Below are 13874 nucleotides of genomic sequence, written 5' to 3'. Positions count from 1 at the left end.
AATAAGACGCGTACGCGATTACGGCTTTACACGAAAACGTATTTATGGAGCACCGTAGCTAAAAATAGATACTCGCTGTTATAAATGATAGGTATTAATACGGAAAGAATTGTTTTCGCGTCTCAAAATTGATGTTTTAAGACGAAATGAAAAGTAAAGACGCTGGCAAACCTACATTTTTGCGAGAGAGGATTCTGTCGTTGTTTAAAATCAATTAAATAAAAAAAAAAAGATCAAATTAAATAATTCATAAGTATAAAATATAAATACGAATTGAATTTTGATAACATTACCGCTGTAATCTTTGTGCATGAACGATATAATAATTGTAGTTGAACGATTTTTCGAAAACGACCACGACTTTGCTTTTAAAAATAGAAATGGAGAAAATCAAAATCACTCGCGAAATGTCTGCAAGTGTTGCGAAGCAGGTTTTCAGATAAAATGCATATAGGACGACTATAAAATTCATTTATTGTATCTTATCAATTTGTATAAAATATTGATTTATCATTACAGGTCACACATGGATACGTGTATAATCTATTATACAATTTATCATTGTTACGTGTATCATATTGTTTAAGACCCAAGAAAACCTATGTATATACCGCTTAAACTGTAACTGAAATCGTTTACACATATGTATATGATTAATACATTAGCAGAAGTATATAGCTCCTTTCGATCAGATTAGATAAAGAGAAGTACGTTATCTGCCAATAATTTAAATTTCATATTCACACGAATAAATAAATAGTTACTTTGATCACATACGGATTTTTCCAATTAAGAAATCTTGAGGATTTAAAAGCCACAAATTACTACATAAACTAGACTTCTTTGGAAAGATACGTGCAACAAAATTGCTTTTGCGGTTATTAATCCTAAAAAAGAAAAAATTGGTGCAACCTTTGATTAATCTTTCTTTCCTTCTTTTTTTTTTTCTATTTTCTTTCTCTTTTAGAATCTTCATTTTAAAAATTAATGGCTAGAACGTCCATTAGAGAAATAAGTTTCCGAAAATTAAATTCTAAAACATAAATTCTAATTAATAAAACTGAAGAAATTTTGTTTTCCTTCGTGCTGATAAATCATACCAAACTGTAACGCAGAAAGGAGCAAGCTACTTTTTTTAAGATATTTTACTTAAAACACTAACTTGTGAGACATACGGAGAAAATGACTAATCATAAACACATATTAATTTATCCCTACCTATAGATTTTCACTAATGAAAAATTATTATTGTTGCCGTTAGATCTCGTTTTTCGCAAAGTAAGACCTGAACGTTTGCAAAATGTCAATCTTTGAAAATGTATAATTATCTGCTTGTTCGAGGCACTCGTACATCTCACATCGATATTAGCATGCGCTTATAACGATAAATATGTCGTTATTATATCTAAAGAACGTTGTAAAATGCTTACTTTTAATATTTAAAGCTTATCATTTCTTATAATCGGTAGTAAATGTTCGTAACCATCCATTATAGTATATTTAACGTTCTTTTTTTTTTTTATATTTTTTACTATATGTATACTTTTTTTTATCATTATTATAGTGATATGACCGATACAAGTGCATCTTGTCTGTCAAGGTACCTATCTCGTATGTACAACATTACTTCTAAACTATGTAACATCTCAACATGAAAATGTCAAATCAAATCAATTGTTAGTACTCGCTCAATATCCATTGCAGATGAATCTCATGACAAGAAAAATTTTAACGATTAAATTTACTTATTTGCACGAAAGAAAATAACTGCAATTGATAATAACATAAGAATAGTAACAGTCAAATAATAACAACTTTCTCATTCACAGATCATGTAATGTTGAGATGTTATACATATTCATATACATCCTAAAGAATAATAAAGCATTTGATAAAAATAGCTGGCTTTTATTACAATCAGTGGAGATACGATTAATATTAATGAGAGATTTCATGAAATCTATTGATATAAGATATTTTTAATATCAGCAATTAAACTTCTCAAGTTACTGTTAATTATGAACAAGCTTTCAGTAAAAAATACGAACTTATTTGAATCTGTCTTTTGGTCAATTCACGTTTAAAAATACATATGCATTGTTTTATGCTTTTATCCTTTCTTTCTCCTCTATTTTCAATGCAAACAGTCACAAAAGACTACCTATAAAATAGATTTTTTTCTTTCTACGCAAAAAAGAGTACTTAAATGTATAATCTCTGAAGTACCAGTCTGTGCAAAATACTTTAAAGTTTGAACACAGTTTTTACATGGAAACAAAAGCTTTTTTCTAACTTTGTTCCAAATTTTTTCTTCCTTTCTTCCTAAATTAAGACAAGGAATCTTGTGAAAACTATGACTTGAATTTTCCATCTCAATTTAGTAAGAACTAGGTGTTAAATATTCATATTTGATCCTTGACTTCTAAACAGATTAACAACATAGTAACCAATACATAGCCAACTGATTATATTGGTATTTTTTCAACAATTATTATTACAGTTAATCTACATCCGTAATATTTACAATATTGTATACTTTAAAATTAATAGACGTTGTATGTGTAGCTTGTATAGTAGATTTGTATAAGTTGAATTTTCATTTCTAACTTTGACTGAAATAGAATACTTTTCTTTGAACGCACCAAAATCAAAGTAGTGGCACGATCATCATTTGAAATGAAACATATTCTATTAATCTGTCAGTCAGTATTTTATTGCATTAAGTCTTATCGAGTATCCTTACTTGCTCAGAGGGTATTTTTCTTTTATATGACATAACATTTACAAAAAGGTTCAATTTATAGTCACGTCTCAAGTACTTCTCTGTATGAGTAATCTAGCAATCACATAATACAAAGTAGCTATTTTTACATTCTCAAAATTGGAATTACAAATTATCGATAAAAATAATATGTCCAATTATAATTGGAGCTATTGCATATTACATTATTGACTTTACGAAATAGACGAAATAAATGTAAAAATAATCGAAAATTAAATAATGAAAAATGTTGTTTTTTTTACATAATAAACAATACATGAGAACATAACAACTATAGTAAGCATATTTAGTTAAGTCAGATATTGATGGTATTCGATATAATTACAACCAGAATTTTAAAATATTAAATCATTGAGACAATTATTCTCTTAATAAATACCTTCTATATCTTAGTACAAAGCTGTTAATATATGTCATGCCATAACATAATACTATCGATAGATTTCTCCGTAAAATTTAATTTGCGAAGAAAACGATACTATAATACATGTCAGTGTTGTCAAGGATCATATCATTGAGAATTACAAATAATATTAATAATAAATATCATACACAAAGATCATGAATCGATCAGTAAATAAAAACACTTGTTTTAGTCATTCTCTTGTTTTACCATTAGCTTAGCCTTCATAGATTCATAGAATACTTGGAGAAGATCTTCCCGACTGAACTTCGAACTGACTGCTTCAAAAATCTTTAATAAATCCTCTTTCGATTCACAGAATTGTTCGATACATTCGACTGCAAACTGGGAAGACCAAAGTTCACTGAAAATATTCTCCATAACAGGAGAAGATTGAGATTCCAAAGCTTGCGCTATGTCAGCTGGACTATTATTTTGCAATGCTATATCTAAAACGACACGCGGTGGTATTAATTCATCATTTGCGACTGTATGGCTAATGATTACATCCATTGGCATTCTTTTTAACATAGCGTTTAAACTAGATAATTCTGTCATAGGCTTCCTTATCCCCTGTTGTTCTTCTTCTTTCAATTTTTTGGACAACATTTCAGCAAGTTCTGAAGATACACATTTTTCATAAACAGCATCCTTAACTTCGTTAAAATCGAGAATATCCAAACAATCACTGGTCTTTATCTTTTTTCTATATGTATTCAATACTTTTACAAAAAATTGTTTGTCAGCACTGAAAATATCAGGAAGCCGAAGCAAAACTTTATTCACTCCACAAGCACGGCATGCCATCTTCAATATTACTTCATTAGAATTTTTTCTATTTTCAGTGCCAAGCATTCTGATGGTTTCACTTTCCAATTCCACCTGTGATACATGTCTCATTTTATTCTGAAAAAACAAATAATTGTATATTTTCAGCTAAATATCTTTTAATTTTTAATTAGCATTAGAGCTGTGATGAAACGTCATACGGAAATACAAACAAAATATTTACTTTATATTGTAGAAGAAGTTTTTCTGGAGTGCATCTCCTTACTGCACTTTCTAGCACTAAGTTAACATCTATCTCATCCAAAAGGTCTTCCAAAGCCATTTGTGCTGCAACCGATTTTGTCGCTTTATTCGCTCCTGCTTTGGATAGATAAATAGAGTCAATACTAGTACAGGTTCCAACAGTTTTTGTTGCTTGTGTTGTTGTCACTGCATTTCTAGCGCAAGAGCTAGAATTTTCAGTATCATTTTCTGATGTAGAAATGGTAACCTTAGATGATGCTGGTATACTCGTAATTTGTCTAAATAAAAACAGAATTTTGTTATACAATCATCATAAAGGAAAAAAGAATAAATACATAATTTAATACTATTATTAACATACGTAGTTGTCACATTTGATGATTCTGATCCAGTCGTTTGTGCAACTTCATACGTTGCTTGAGAATTAGTTTTAGAAGCATCAACTGTAAGCATATTTGACAATTCATTTGAAGCTGATTCTGTTGTTTCCTTAAACATCTTACATGCATTCTTATCGATTATAACATTGTTAAAAACTGTACTAGAGCTTGACTGGCTTAATGGTATATGATTTATTAATTCATTACGTATTTCACCAGTGCTGCTTTTTATTGCTTGATCTTCGGTTGTTACTTTCCGTGTAGATGCAGGTACATTAATATTTACAGAACATGATACTTCGTTGTTATTTGATACTTTTTCAGCATGTTTTTTCTCAAAGCATTTTAAAACATTTTTTACAAATTCAACTTTTGAATTACTCTTTACTGGAATTCTGTTTATTTCACGTTCAGATAATTGGGCGAGATCCCCAATGGTTTGAATATTTCTATGTTTAAAACACGTAAGTAAATGTTGCACCCAAAGAGGATTAGTCAAATGATCAATGATAGATGTTATAGGTTCTTTACACAGTATTAATGTGCGATATATAGGTTGAATAGAATCTAATAATTCTGGATGTGGAGTTTCTACATTAAATTCGCTTGTATTCTCACTGTCTTGACTTGAAGGTAAGCTTCCAAATACTGAATCTGTAACGGGTAGAGTATCTTGTTCTTGGATATTCTCTTGCATATTCTCAGTTGCTTGTGTACTAGTCCTTATTAATTTTCCGCAGAAAATTTCGTCTGAGTTTGCTGAAGAATTCAATACAGTAAGGTTTGCTGCATCTATTGTATCGTCTAAATATTCAGAATTCGCATGTTTTTCTGAAGAATGTTTTATTATAGAATTGTCCTGAACATTGAATTTCAGCAGATCTAATGAATTATTCATAATAGATGTATTTTCTATAGCGCTTGTATCAACATCAGAAGTCCTTTCTTCAACAAAATCATTATGTTTAGTATCTATTCCGGTAAACATGTCTTCCTGTGTCATTGAATGATCAAATTCATTATTTTCTAAACTAACATTACAATCTTTTGATACTTCCAAAATTTCATCTTTTTGACTTTGATCTATTTTGCTTGTAAATGTCCGTTTTACATGTTTGGAAGACGTTGAATCTTGGGTAATTTCAAGTTCAATATTTAAATTATTAATTTTAATATTATTTGGCATTGGAACTGCATTTGTTGACTCATCTTCTACAGAATTACACATTTGCACATCATTATCTATAGTAACATTCTCTGAATATTCTAATTCTTCAGCTATTTTTGTCAATAATTCGTTTTCTCTTTCACATTGTATGTCAACTTCGGATGCATTTGTCACATCAGTTTCTTCATCTTTTTCCAACTTATCTGAGTCTGTTGATACCAATTTCTGCTTAATTTGTTTTAACCTTAATGGCGAATCCTTACGTACTAGTCCACGTGAAGTAAATTTAATAGCTTTATAGATTGAGTCAGTAGATGTAATTTCATATCCCATTTCCTTTGAAACTGGAGGATCCGCAAAGCTTACTCTTTTTCGCTATAATAAAATATAATATATCACAATTAACATGTCTTAATGGATTCTAATATTACGTTAAAAAATATCTATTATATTTATTTTATAAAAATATTTATTTTTTGTATTATATCAATATAATTATAAAAATATGTAAATTATAAATAAAATTATAAATAAAATCATATTTTTATATTTTATTAAATAGCCTGTTGTTATACATTTGAAAAAGATTACCTTACTAGGAGTTACAGCTTCAGGATCAGGTTCTGGAATATATTGACGTTGACGTTTCAATATACTTGCACTTGGAGATGCAGTCAATGAAGGTGGATTTGCACTTGACCATTCTAGAATTGGCAGTTCATCTACTTGAAGCATGGTTTCTTCACCTATTTTATCACTTTGAGCATCAGTTTGTGCAGATATGCAATCTACTGATTTGTCAGCTTTTGTGAAAACTTTTTCTCCATCATTTTTCAAATTAGAAAATAATTTTATTGGAGGGGAAGAACAATAATCTGTTGACCTCATATTATTAAAAATTTTCTCTTGTCTGCTGCTACATGTTGCTGTTATTTTATCAACTTCTTTCAACATAGGTGCTTGTTCTTTTTTTCCAAGCAACATATCATTGTCCGTATCTTTGGATTTTACTCTTTTAACTGTATGTTCTTCATCTAAATTTATTACATAGTCTTCAGCTTCCATTCTTGCTTGTTTTGTTACTAACCCTAACATATGAGCTGCACGTCCTTGTGCTGAGAAGGTTTTTAATTTTGTCTGGCGTTTGGTATTACTTTTAGGCGATGATAACTCAAGCAAGGATTTAAACACTGATCCATCATTTACTTTTTGCACTTCAGATACACTATCCTTTTCATTATCACATAAATTATTTTCAATAATAGGAGTTGAAATCTTTGGTTCATTGATACTGATTTCATTGGTTTCTTCAAATTCCTTAACATTATCTTTAGGAACTTTGATATTGTCGTTATCACAATCATTTGAAACAATTTTAGCTACCTCCTCATTCTCAGCTGTAGCATCACAGCATTTCATCAAAGGAGAAATATCGTCCACTTTATTAATTTTAATAAAACATTGTTTTTCAGTACATTTTTTTAACAATTCTAATATTTCTTGGGAACTTTCTACTATATCTTCTGCATCATCTTGAGTTTGATTTTTTCCTTCTATGGACTTAAGATCTTGATTTAAAATTTGTGTTTCGCTATATGATTTATTATTATTAACTACTTCAACATTATTTTCAGTAGATTTTTTTGTATAAAGTAAATCACATTTATCATCTGATATACTTTTTGAAGTAATTTCTGTCTGTACATTTTCTTTTTGTTTCTTTTCCCCTACTTCTTTTTCTCCTTCTAATGAATTCTTTTTATTCTGTGAAATAGCTTTTTTATCTTCAATTTTGTTAAGTTCAATTCTTACTTTTGATAATTTACTTTTATCTAATTTAGATAATGCTTGTGAATCTTCTACTACATCTTCCATATCATCTTGAGTGTGACTTCTACCTTCAGTAAATTTAATATTTTGAACAGTATCATTAATTTCAATAGCTCTTTCGGTATTAAGTAAATCGCACTTATTATTTGGTATACTTTTTGAATTAACTTCTGTCTCTGCAGTTTCTTCTTTTGTATTTTCTTTGACTTTTCTTTGTTCTTCTAATCCACTCTTTTTATTTTGTAAGATCTTTCTTGTATCTTCACCTTTTTTAACTTCAACTTTATCCGATCTCTTAGGTCTGCCTCTATGTCTTGCTTCTCTCTTTGCAATATTAGCACCTTTGTTTTCTTCTGGTTGCTTTTTATCATCACAACATTTGGATCGCCGACTACGTGATAAGGGACTGTCAAATACCATATTTATACGTAAACGAGATATTTCATTCCTAGTACGTTGGCTTAAATTCGCTTCATCAATTGCTATTACACTCGTTACTGCATTATCATTTTCTACAGATTCACACCTATCGCTATCACTAGCTGTCTCCGTTAAAAGAACTTTCCTTCGTTGACGCACATTAGTTGTTTCGCTTTCACTATCTGAAATTGATTTTCGTTTAATACCTCTTTTTTCTTCTTTGGTTAATTTATTTTCTACATTTTCCGATGCTTTTTGTTTATTAATTATTTCAGACTTGTCGTGGATTAATTTCGTCTTTAAGCTGCTTCGCAAAATTTTATTTGTGTTTGACTGTCCCGGTTGATTGTAAATAATTTCTTCAAGTTTTGACGGAGTAACAGGCTTTACAGCAACATTATAACGATTGCGTCGTTTACTACTATCTAACATAGATGGAGATAGACTTTTGTCATCTTTATTTTCTAAAGATTTCTCTTGTGTATTAGCATCTAAATCTGCTGAAGTTTCTGGATCTGCATTGTCATAAGCATTTTTCACCGTTATCATTTGATCTTCTTCTATAAGCAAATTTTCATTACTGTAAGCATTATCTTTTGCTTTTTGTATGGATTCTAATGGTATGTTTTGTTCAACGTTGTCTGTTGATTTTGTATCATTTTCAGCAATTGATTTACTAACTGCTTCTAATTCCTTCATTTCAATTTTGTTTTCTTTATTTGCATCATCATCTAACATATTTCTTATTGAAATATTATCTTTTTTGTTATGATCTTTCTCTGCTTCTCCTAAACTTTTACTTTTTTTATCAAACCATTCTTGTAAATTTTGAGTATCTTGTGATGAAGATTGTGACAAATCATTATACAATGCTGCAATATCTTCTTTCCTTCGTTTCAAAGACTCTTTCTGGTGTTCTGTCAAGCGATTGACATCAAACTTTAAGTTTGTTTTAATGAAAACATAATCCTGTAATTGAAAAAATGCAAAGTATAACAGTTACAGAAGAAACATATTTACAATTATTACATAAATTCCTGTATATATATATATATATATATATATGTATATACCTGTGACTCTGTGTCAATTGATACTTTCTTTTCTGTATTTTTGACTGGTTCTGATTCCTTAACTAATTTTTGGCTATTAGTTCCTTTTAAGAAACCACTACTTACTTGGTTTAGTGACTTTTCAATTTGATCATTTTTCATTTCTGTAATTTCAGCCTTGCTTAATATCTTATTTGTCCCTACTTCTTTTTCAATTTCTTCCAATATTAATTTAGGACTATCACATAACGCATTTTTCAATTGGAAGAGAGACATTGTTTGAACTTGTATATCAAGACTTGAATGATTTAATGCTTTAATAATTATTTTTTTGTAAGATGAAAGAAGACTATAATTTATTAGTTTACCAAGTCCTTTAAAAATTATAATTACACTTTCCCATGTACTTGCTATCTACAAATGAAATATTTTAAGGTTAATTCTATTTTTATTATATATTCAATTAAATATTGTAGAATATTCATCAATTAAATGAATATTATATCAACTAAATATAAAAGAATATTAAAAAGTATGTATACCTCTTTATGTAGCATTTCTAATTCAGATTGAAGCATGAGCTCAATAGCAGGTTTACAAACGAGCAAATATAATATTGCTTTTTCTGCATTATATCCATAGATAGTAATAATTACTGCTGACAGTGCTTTAAGAGCACGTTCACATTCTTTAGTTCTTTTATGGGATAAAAAGTACATGACAAGATCCACGATAAGATGTATAATAGATGGAACTTCTGTATTCGCTGAAAGTTAGATTGAAAATTAAATATTTATCTTATACATTCATTAAGGTTGTTTCTTTCCAAACTTCCGTTAAATCAGTAACATACCCAATAAAAGCTTATAGTTGATAGTTTTCAGCAAAATGTCTAAACAGTTTAAAATAAGATTAGAAGACCCTCTATTTTCTGTTAAACAATGTTGCATAATACTTGCAATATTTAACAAAATTTCGTTTGATTTTACTGTTGTTATAAGATCTGTTCGCATTTCGAAATGCTTATATAAACATTTCCAAGCCTTTGCTACTTCTTGAACCTACCATAAATAGCATACAAACTAAGATAAAAGTTTATGTATATAATTTAGAAGTTATGAATTATTTAATAAAATTAACCTGTTTGTGGTCCTCCAAATTTATATACATAAATGGAAATGCTACAATAGATTCAACAGTTTTAAAGTTATGTTCTGTAGTACTTCCTTCATTAATTTCTTGTATATCACTCATGTATTCTCCTAATGCACATGCCAAAATAAACCATAATTCAAGAATAACAGATCTGGAAAATATTGTAAAAATAATAAAAAAGTAAGATAAAATTAACTTTATAATTAATATTAATTACTATTTTAAATTGCCTATAACTTACTCATTTTTATCTTCTGCATTTAATAGTAAATATATTTTTTCATGCATTTCTTTCAGACAATTAAATGCATGTAAATAATATATGTTTTTCTTTTGAGACTTAATACATTGCCAAAAAAGACATTTTAATGCTTTATAATGATTCCTTAAAGAGACAGTTATAATATATTTCAGTGCATCTTTTTATAACAATAACATATGTTGCACTAGTATTAGTACTAATATATATTTGTATCAATACTCACTTTTCAGCTTTATTTAGAATTGAAGTTTGTAGAAATTTGAATACCAATTTTGACAATGTATCATCTTGAAAATCAAAATCTGTACTCAAATCAGCAATTTCAAATAAGATTGTGTCAAGAATCAAATCTTTAATCATTGGTTTATCCCCAGCATAGTTTGTTAATTCTGTAATAACCCGTGTCATATCTTTATACATAATCTCCTGTAAAATATCATTTAGCAATTATTTTATATAAATGTATTTTAAAACAATCATGTATTTTTCATTAATAATATTTAAACCAACCTTTTCTGCAACTTTTGATTCTGATCTAATTTTAATTTTTACATAACTGACCAAGCTTGTCCATAGTATTTTACCAAATTGATATCTGTTTTTCATTTCTGCATTTGTAAGTTGGCTCAGTACAAGCAAAGCTTCTCCTACACTGTGAATTATACTTTTATAACATTCTCGAAAAACAACATCAGATATAGGATGCGGAAGTCTTTCTTCCAAAATTGGAGCAGTATAACTATCTTGTTTTGTGACAAGAAGTTGACATAAAGCATCCACAGCAACAACTTTTGTTTTAAAAAATCTTTTTCCTGGTGAGGCTACCACATCAAACTTTGAAGATAATAATGGTGTATCTCCAAGAGGTCCAAAACAAAAATTTAAAAACTGTGTGATTACAGGATTAACAAATTTCTGAATGTCTTTATAAAGCTTAATAATTACATGCCACCAAACTTCTAACTTTGTTAATGCTATTAATTCAGTTTTACTATTTTTGGCATTCAATGGAATACATAACAATTTTACTCGTCTAGCAGTAGCAAGTTCTTGTGGGTCTAAAGCAAAATTGTCCACCAGTAATTTCCATGAAAGAAATGCTTGCCTGTACCATAAGATATTATCATCATTATTTCTAATTTTTAATGAAAAATATAATTATTGATATAAGCGTTATATATACCTGCGTATAATTGTATCTGTAGATTTAAATGCTTTTTCTTCAACACTTAATAAATTATTTATTAAACCAGCACCACGATGGAGGTCCACACCAAGAAACTGAATACTAACATTCCATTGTGTAGCCCAATCTAATTCACATGTAGATACTAAAAGTAACATACGTTTGCAGTATGTAGACTGTAATGTTGCTATATAACGAGTCCATGCAGGTGCTAGTTTAGTACGAACATGTGATACTATATTTGTAGCTAAAGCTTGTTGTAAAAGTTTTAAAGCAGGACCTCTTTGTCTTTTATGACCCATATAAGCTAACAGTATTACTTTATCCATTAACAGGGCATGAAACTGTAAAGACATTCAATTTAGTATTTTTATATTTTTGTAATATTACAAATATTGCTTACATACTCTTTGAACTTTAATATCTGATGTTGTTGCAGCCACTTTATACAATCTTCTTAATAAAGTTATACAATAGTTAATTGTTTCTTCTTCTACCCTTTGGTCATCTGATAGTGGCTTAGTTTCTGCATCTATCAATGCTTGTAGATTATCTACGCATGCATTTGATGCCGTCCATGGCATTGTATTTGTTTGTATTGTACACATACAATTATTAAAGAAGTTTACAGCATATGCGTCATAAGCAAATGTTGATATAGCATTGTCTTCAACTACCTCTAATAACTTAAGAATTTTTAATCTGAAATTGCAATGATTGAAAGAAGTTACTGAAATTATTAATGTTTACATAAACCAATAAAATTATAGTTTACCACTAACAAAAACTATTAAAATTTAAAATTTTATATAAACAAACCTATTTTTTGGACTTATCTGCCACATAGCTTCAAATAAATTTAAAGTATGATCTTTGAAGTCCTGAATAACTACATTTAATGTTTCATATGCTTCGTTCTGTATGTCATTATTTCCATTTGCAAATGCATCTATAACCAGTTTACATAATTCCTTATATTGCTCTTCTTTAATAGATTTTGTAGATTCTAATTTTTTACTGTTACTGAAAGTAACATAATTATTAGCAAATTTAACAAAATCTACATATTACAATACAATATATTTTATATAAAAAAGCTAATAATATTATTATAATTAAAATATGATATGGTATAAATAAAATAAGGTAATATATATATATATATATGAATTTACAGATAAAAATATCGAAATTTGTACCTGCGGATATAGGTTAAAGCTTCACGTTTTTCCTTGATATTGCTATTTTCCCGCAGCATTTTCAGCATTCGCGGGAAAGATTGCATGTTAGAAGCCATTCTACAAATCTTCGTCTTTCAAAGAATTACAATGGAATTTCGTTCATCTCATCAAAAATGTGTTTACGAAGAATTTTCCACGAAAATTAAAATAAGATCTTCTGCGCTCTTACTAATATATCACATGAAATTAAAATGAAATCGTTTACTGATTCCCTTCGAAAATCTTTTTTTATAGACATTCGATATCTTCAAAGACTATCTCCTACAAACAGCCGAGAAAACAGGTTGTAGTAAGCAATTATTAAGTATTAGTACGCATTAATACATAGCGCATATTGCCACACACCTTCTACTTTAGCTCTTTCTTCATTTCTCTGTTTACGTTTTCCTTTCTCCTACCTTTTTTTCCCTCTCCTCGCTTTTTTCTTTGTGTCAGGAAATCACAATGCAACCAACGAAAACAAGTTTTGTTTTTGGAAAGAGATACAATTGGGTATACAACAGTTCAACGTTTCACATTCCCGGCGAGTTTGCAAAGTGCACGTAAACTTTAGATACCGTTTTCAATAGATTTTCGCTACATCTAATCAAGGAATTATGTTAATTATTAAAACAAAAATATCCTTTATTTTGTTACGTATCTAAATTATAGAGGCACTTTGTAAACTGCGTAATACAATTCGAAAAATGCGTATCAGTAAAAATCGTCTGTCCGCCAAAATATGTATCCCTACCACGTGATGCTCAAATATTAAACTAAAACTGAAGTTGACTCGACTCACTCGACTGTGACGCACTAATGTACATTGTAAATTGTAATGTACAGATCCACGACTATGTAGGTAGAACAAAGATAAAATTGAATATTTGTTTAATGCTGTTTAAAAACATTAACAATTTCTATTTATAAGCAAAATATTATTTGACTTTATTTAAATATGAATTTTAGCAGGTTCCATTCAGT

At 28.8% G+C, this 13874-nt stretch overlaps 1 protein-coding gene across 2 annotated transcripts; it reads right to left on the bottom strand.

Moving 5' to 3' along the window:
* Positions 1 to 1276: 1276 nt before the first annotated feature.
* LOC117242181 (telomere-associated protein RIF1-like) lies at positions 1277 to 13644 on the bottom strand. Of its 2 annotated transcripts, none has more exons than XM_033508653.1 (16): positions 13257 to 13644; positions 12870 to 13172; positions 12490 to 12693; positions 12078 to 12372; positions 11668 to 12014; positions 10995 to 11589; positions 10708 to 10910; positions 10464 to 10607; positions 10208 to 10373; positions 9921 to 10128; positions 9610 to 9833; positions 9089 to 9481; positions 6357 to 8984; positions 4579 to 6140; positions 4198 to 4495; positions 1277 to 4091 (listed from the first exon to the last, which is right to left on the bottom strand). In XM_033508653.1, the coding sequence occupies exons 2-16, from the start codon at positions 12965 to 12967 to the stop codon at positions 3375 to 3377; spliced, it is 8082 nt and encodes a 2693-aa protein (XP_033364544.1). In that variant the 5' UTR covers positions 12968 to 13172; positions 13257 to 13644; the 3' UTR covers positions 1277 to 3374. The 2 variants fall into 2 exon arrangements, with proteins under 2 accessions (XP_033364544.1, XP_033364550.1); XM_033508659.1 differs by having other exon boundaries at positions 9194 to 9481; positions 13257 to 13643.
* Positions 13645 to 13874: the final 230 nt, after the last annotated feature.

The sequence above is a fragment of the Bombus vosnesenskii genome, unplaced genomic scaffold (assembly GCF_011952255.1).
Source record: "Bombus vosnesenskii isolate JDL3184/JDL3185 unplaced genomic scaffold, Bvos_JDL3184-5_v1.1 scf7180000013265, whole genome shotgun sequence".
Lineage (NCBI taxonomy): Eukaryota > Metazoa > Arthropoda > Insecta > Hymenoptera > Apidae > Bombus > Bombus vosnesenskii.
This window is presented reverse-complemented; position numbering and strand designations above follow the sequence as displayed.

Excerpts from the sequence above, each read along its gene's own strand:
- LOC117242181 (XM_033508653.1), bottom strand. The coding sequence starts at position 12,967 with ATGGCTTCTAACATGCAATCTTTCCCGCGAATGCTGAAAATGCTGCGG. Across the intron at positions 12,373-12,489 it reads CAGATAAGTCCAAAAAATAG|ATTAAAAATTCTTAAGTTAT; the intron begins GTTTGTTTATAT and ends TTGCAATTTCAG. Across the intron at positions 8,985-9,088 it reads CAATTGACACAGAGTCACAG|GATTATGTTTTCATTAAAAC; the intron begins GTATATACATAT and ends TTTCAATTACAG.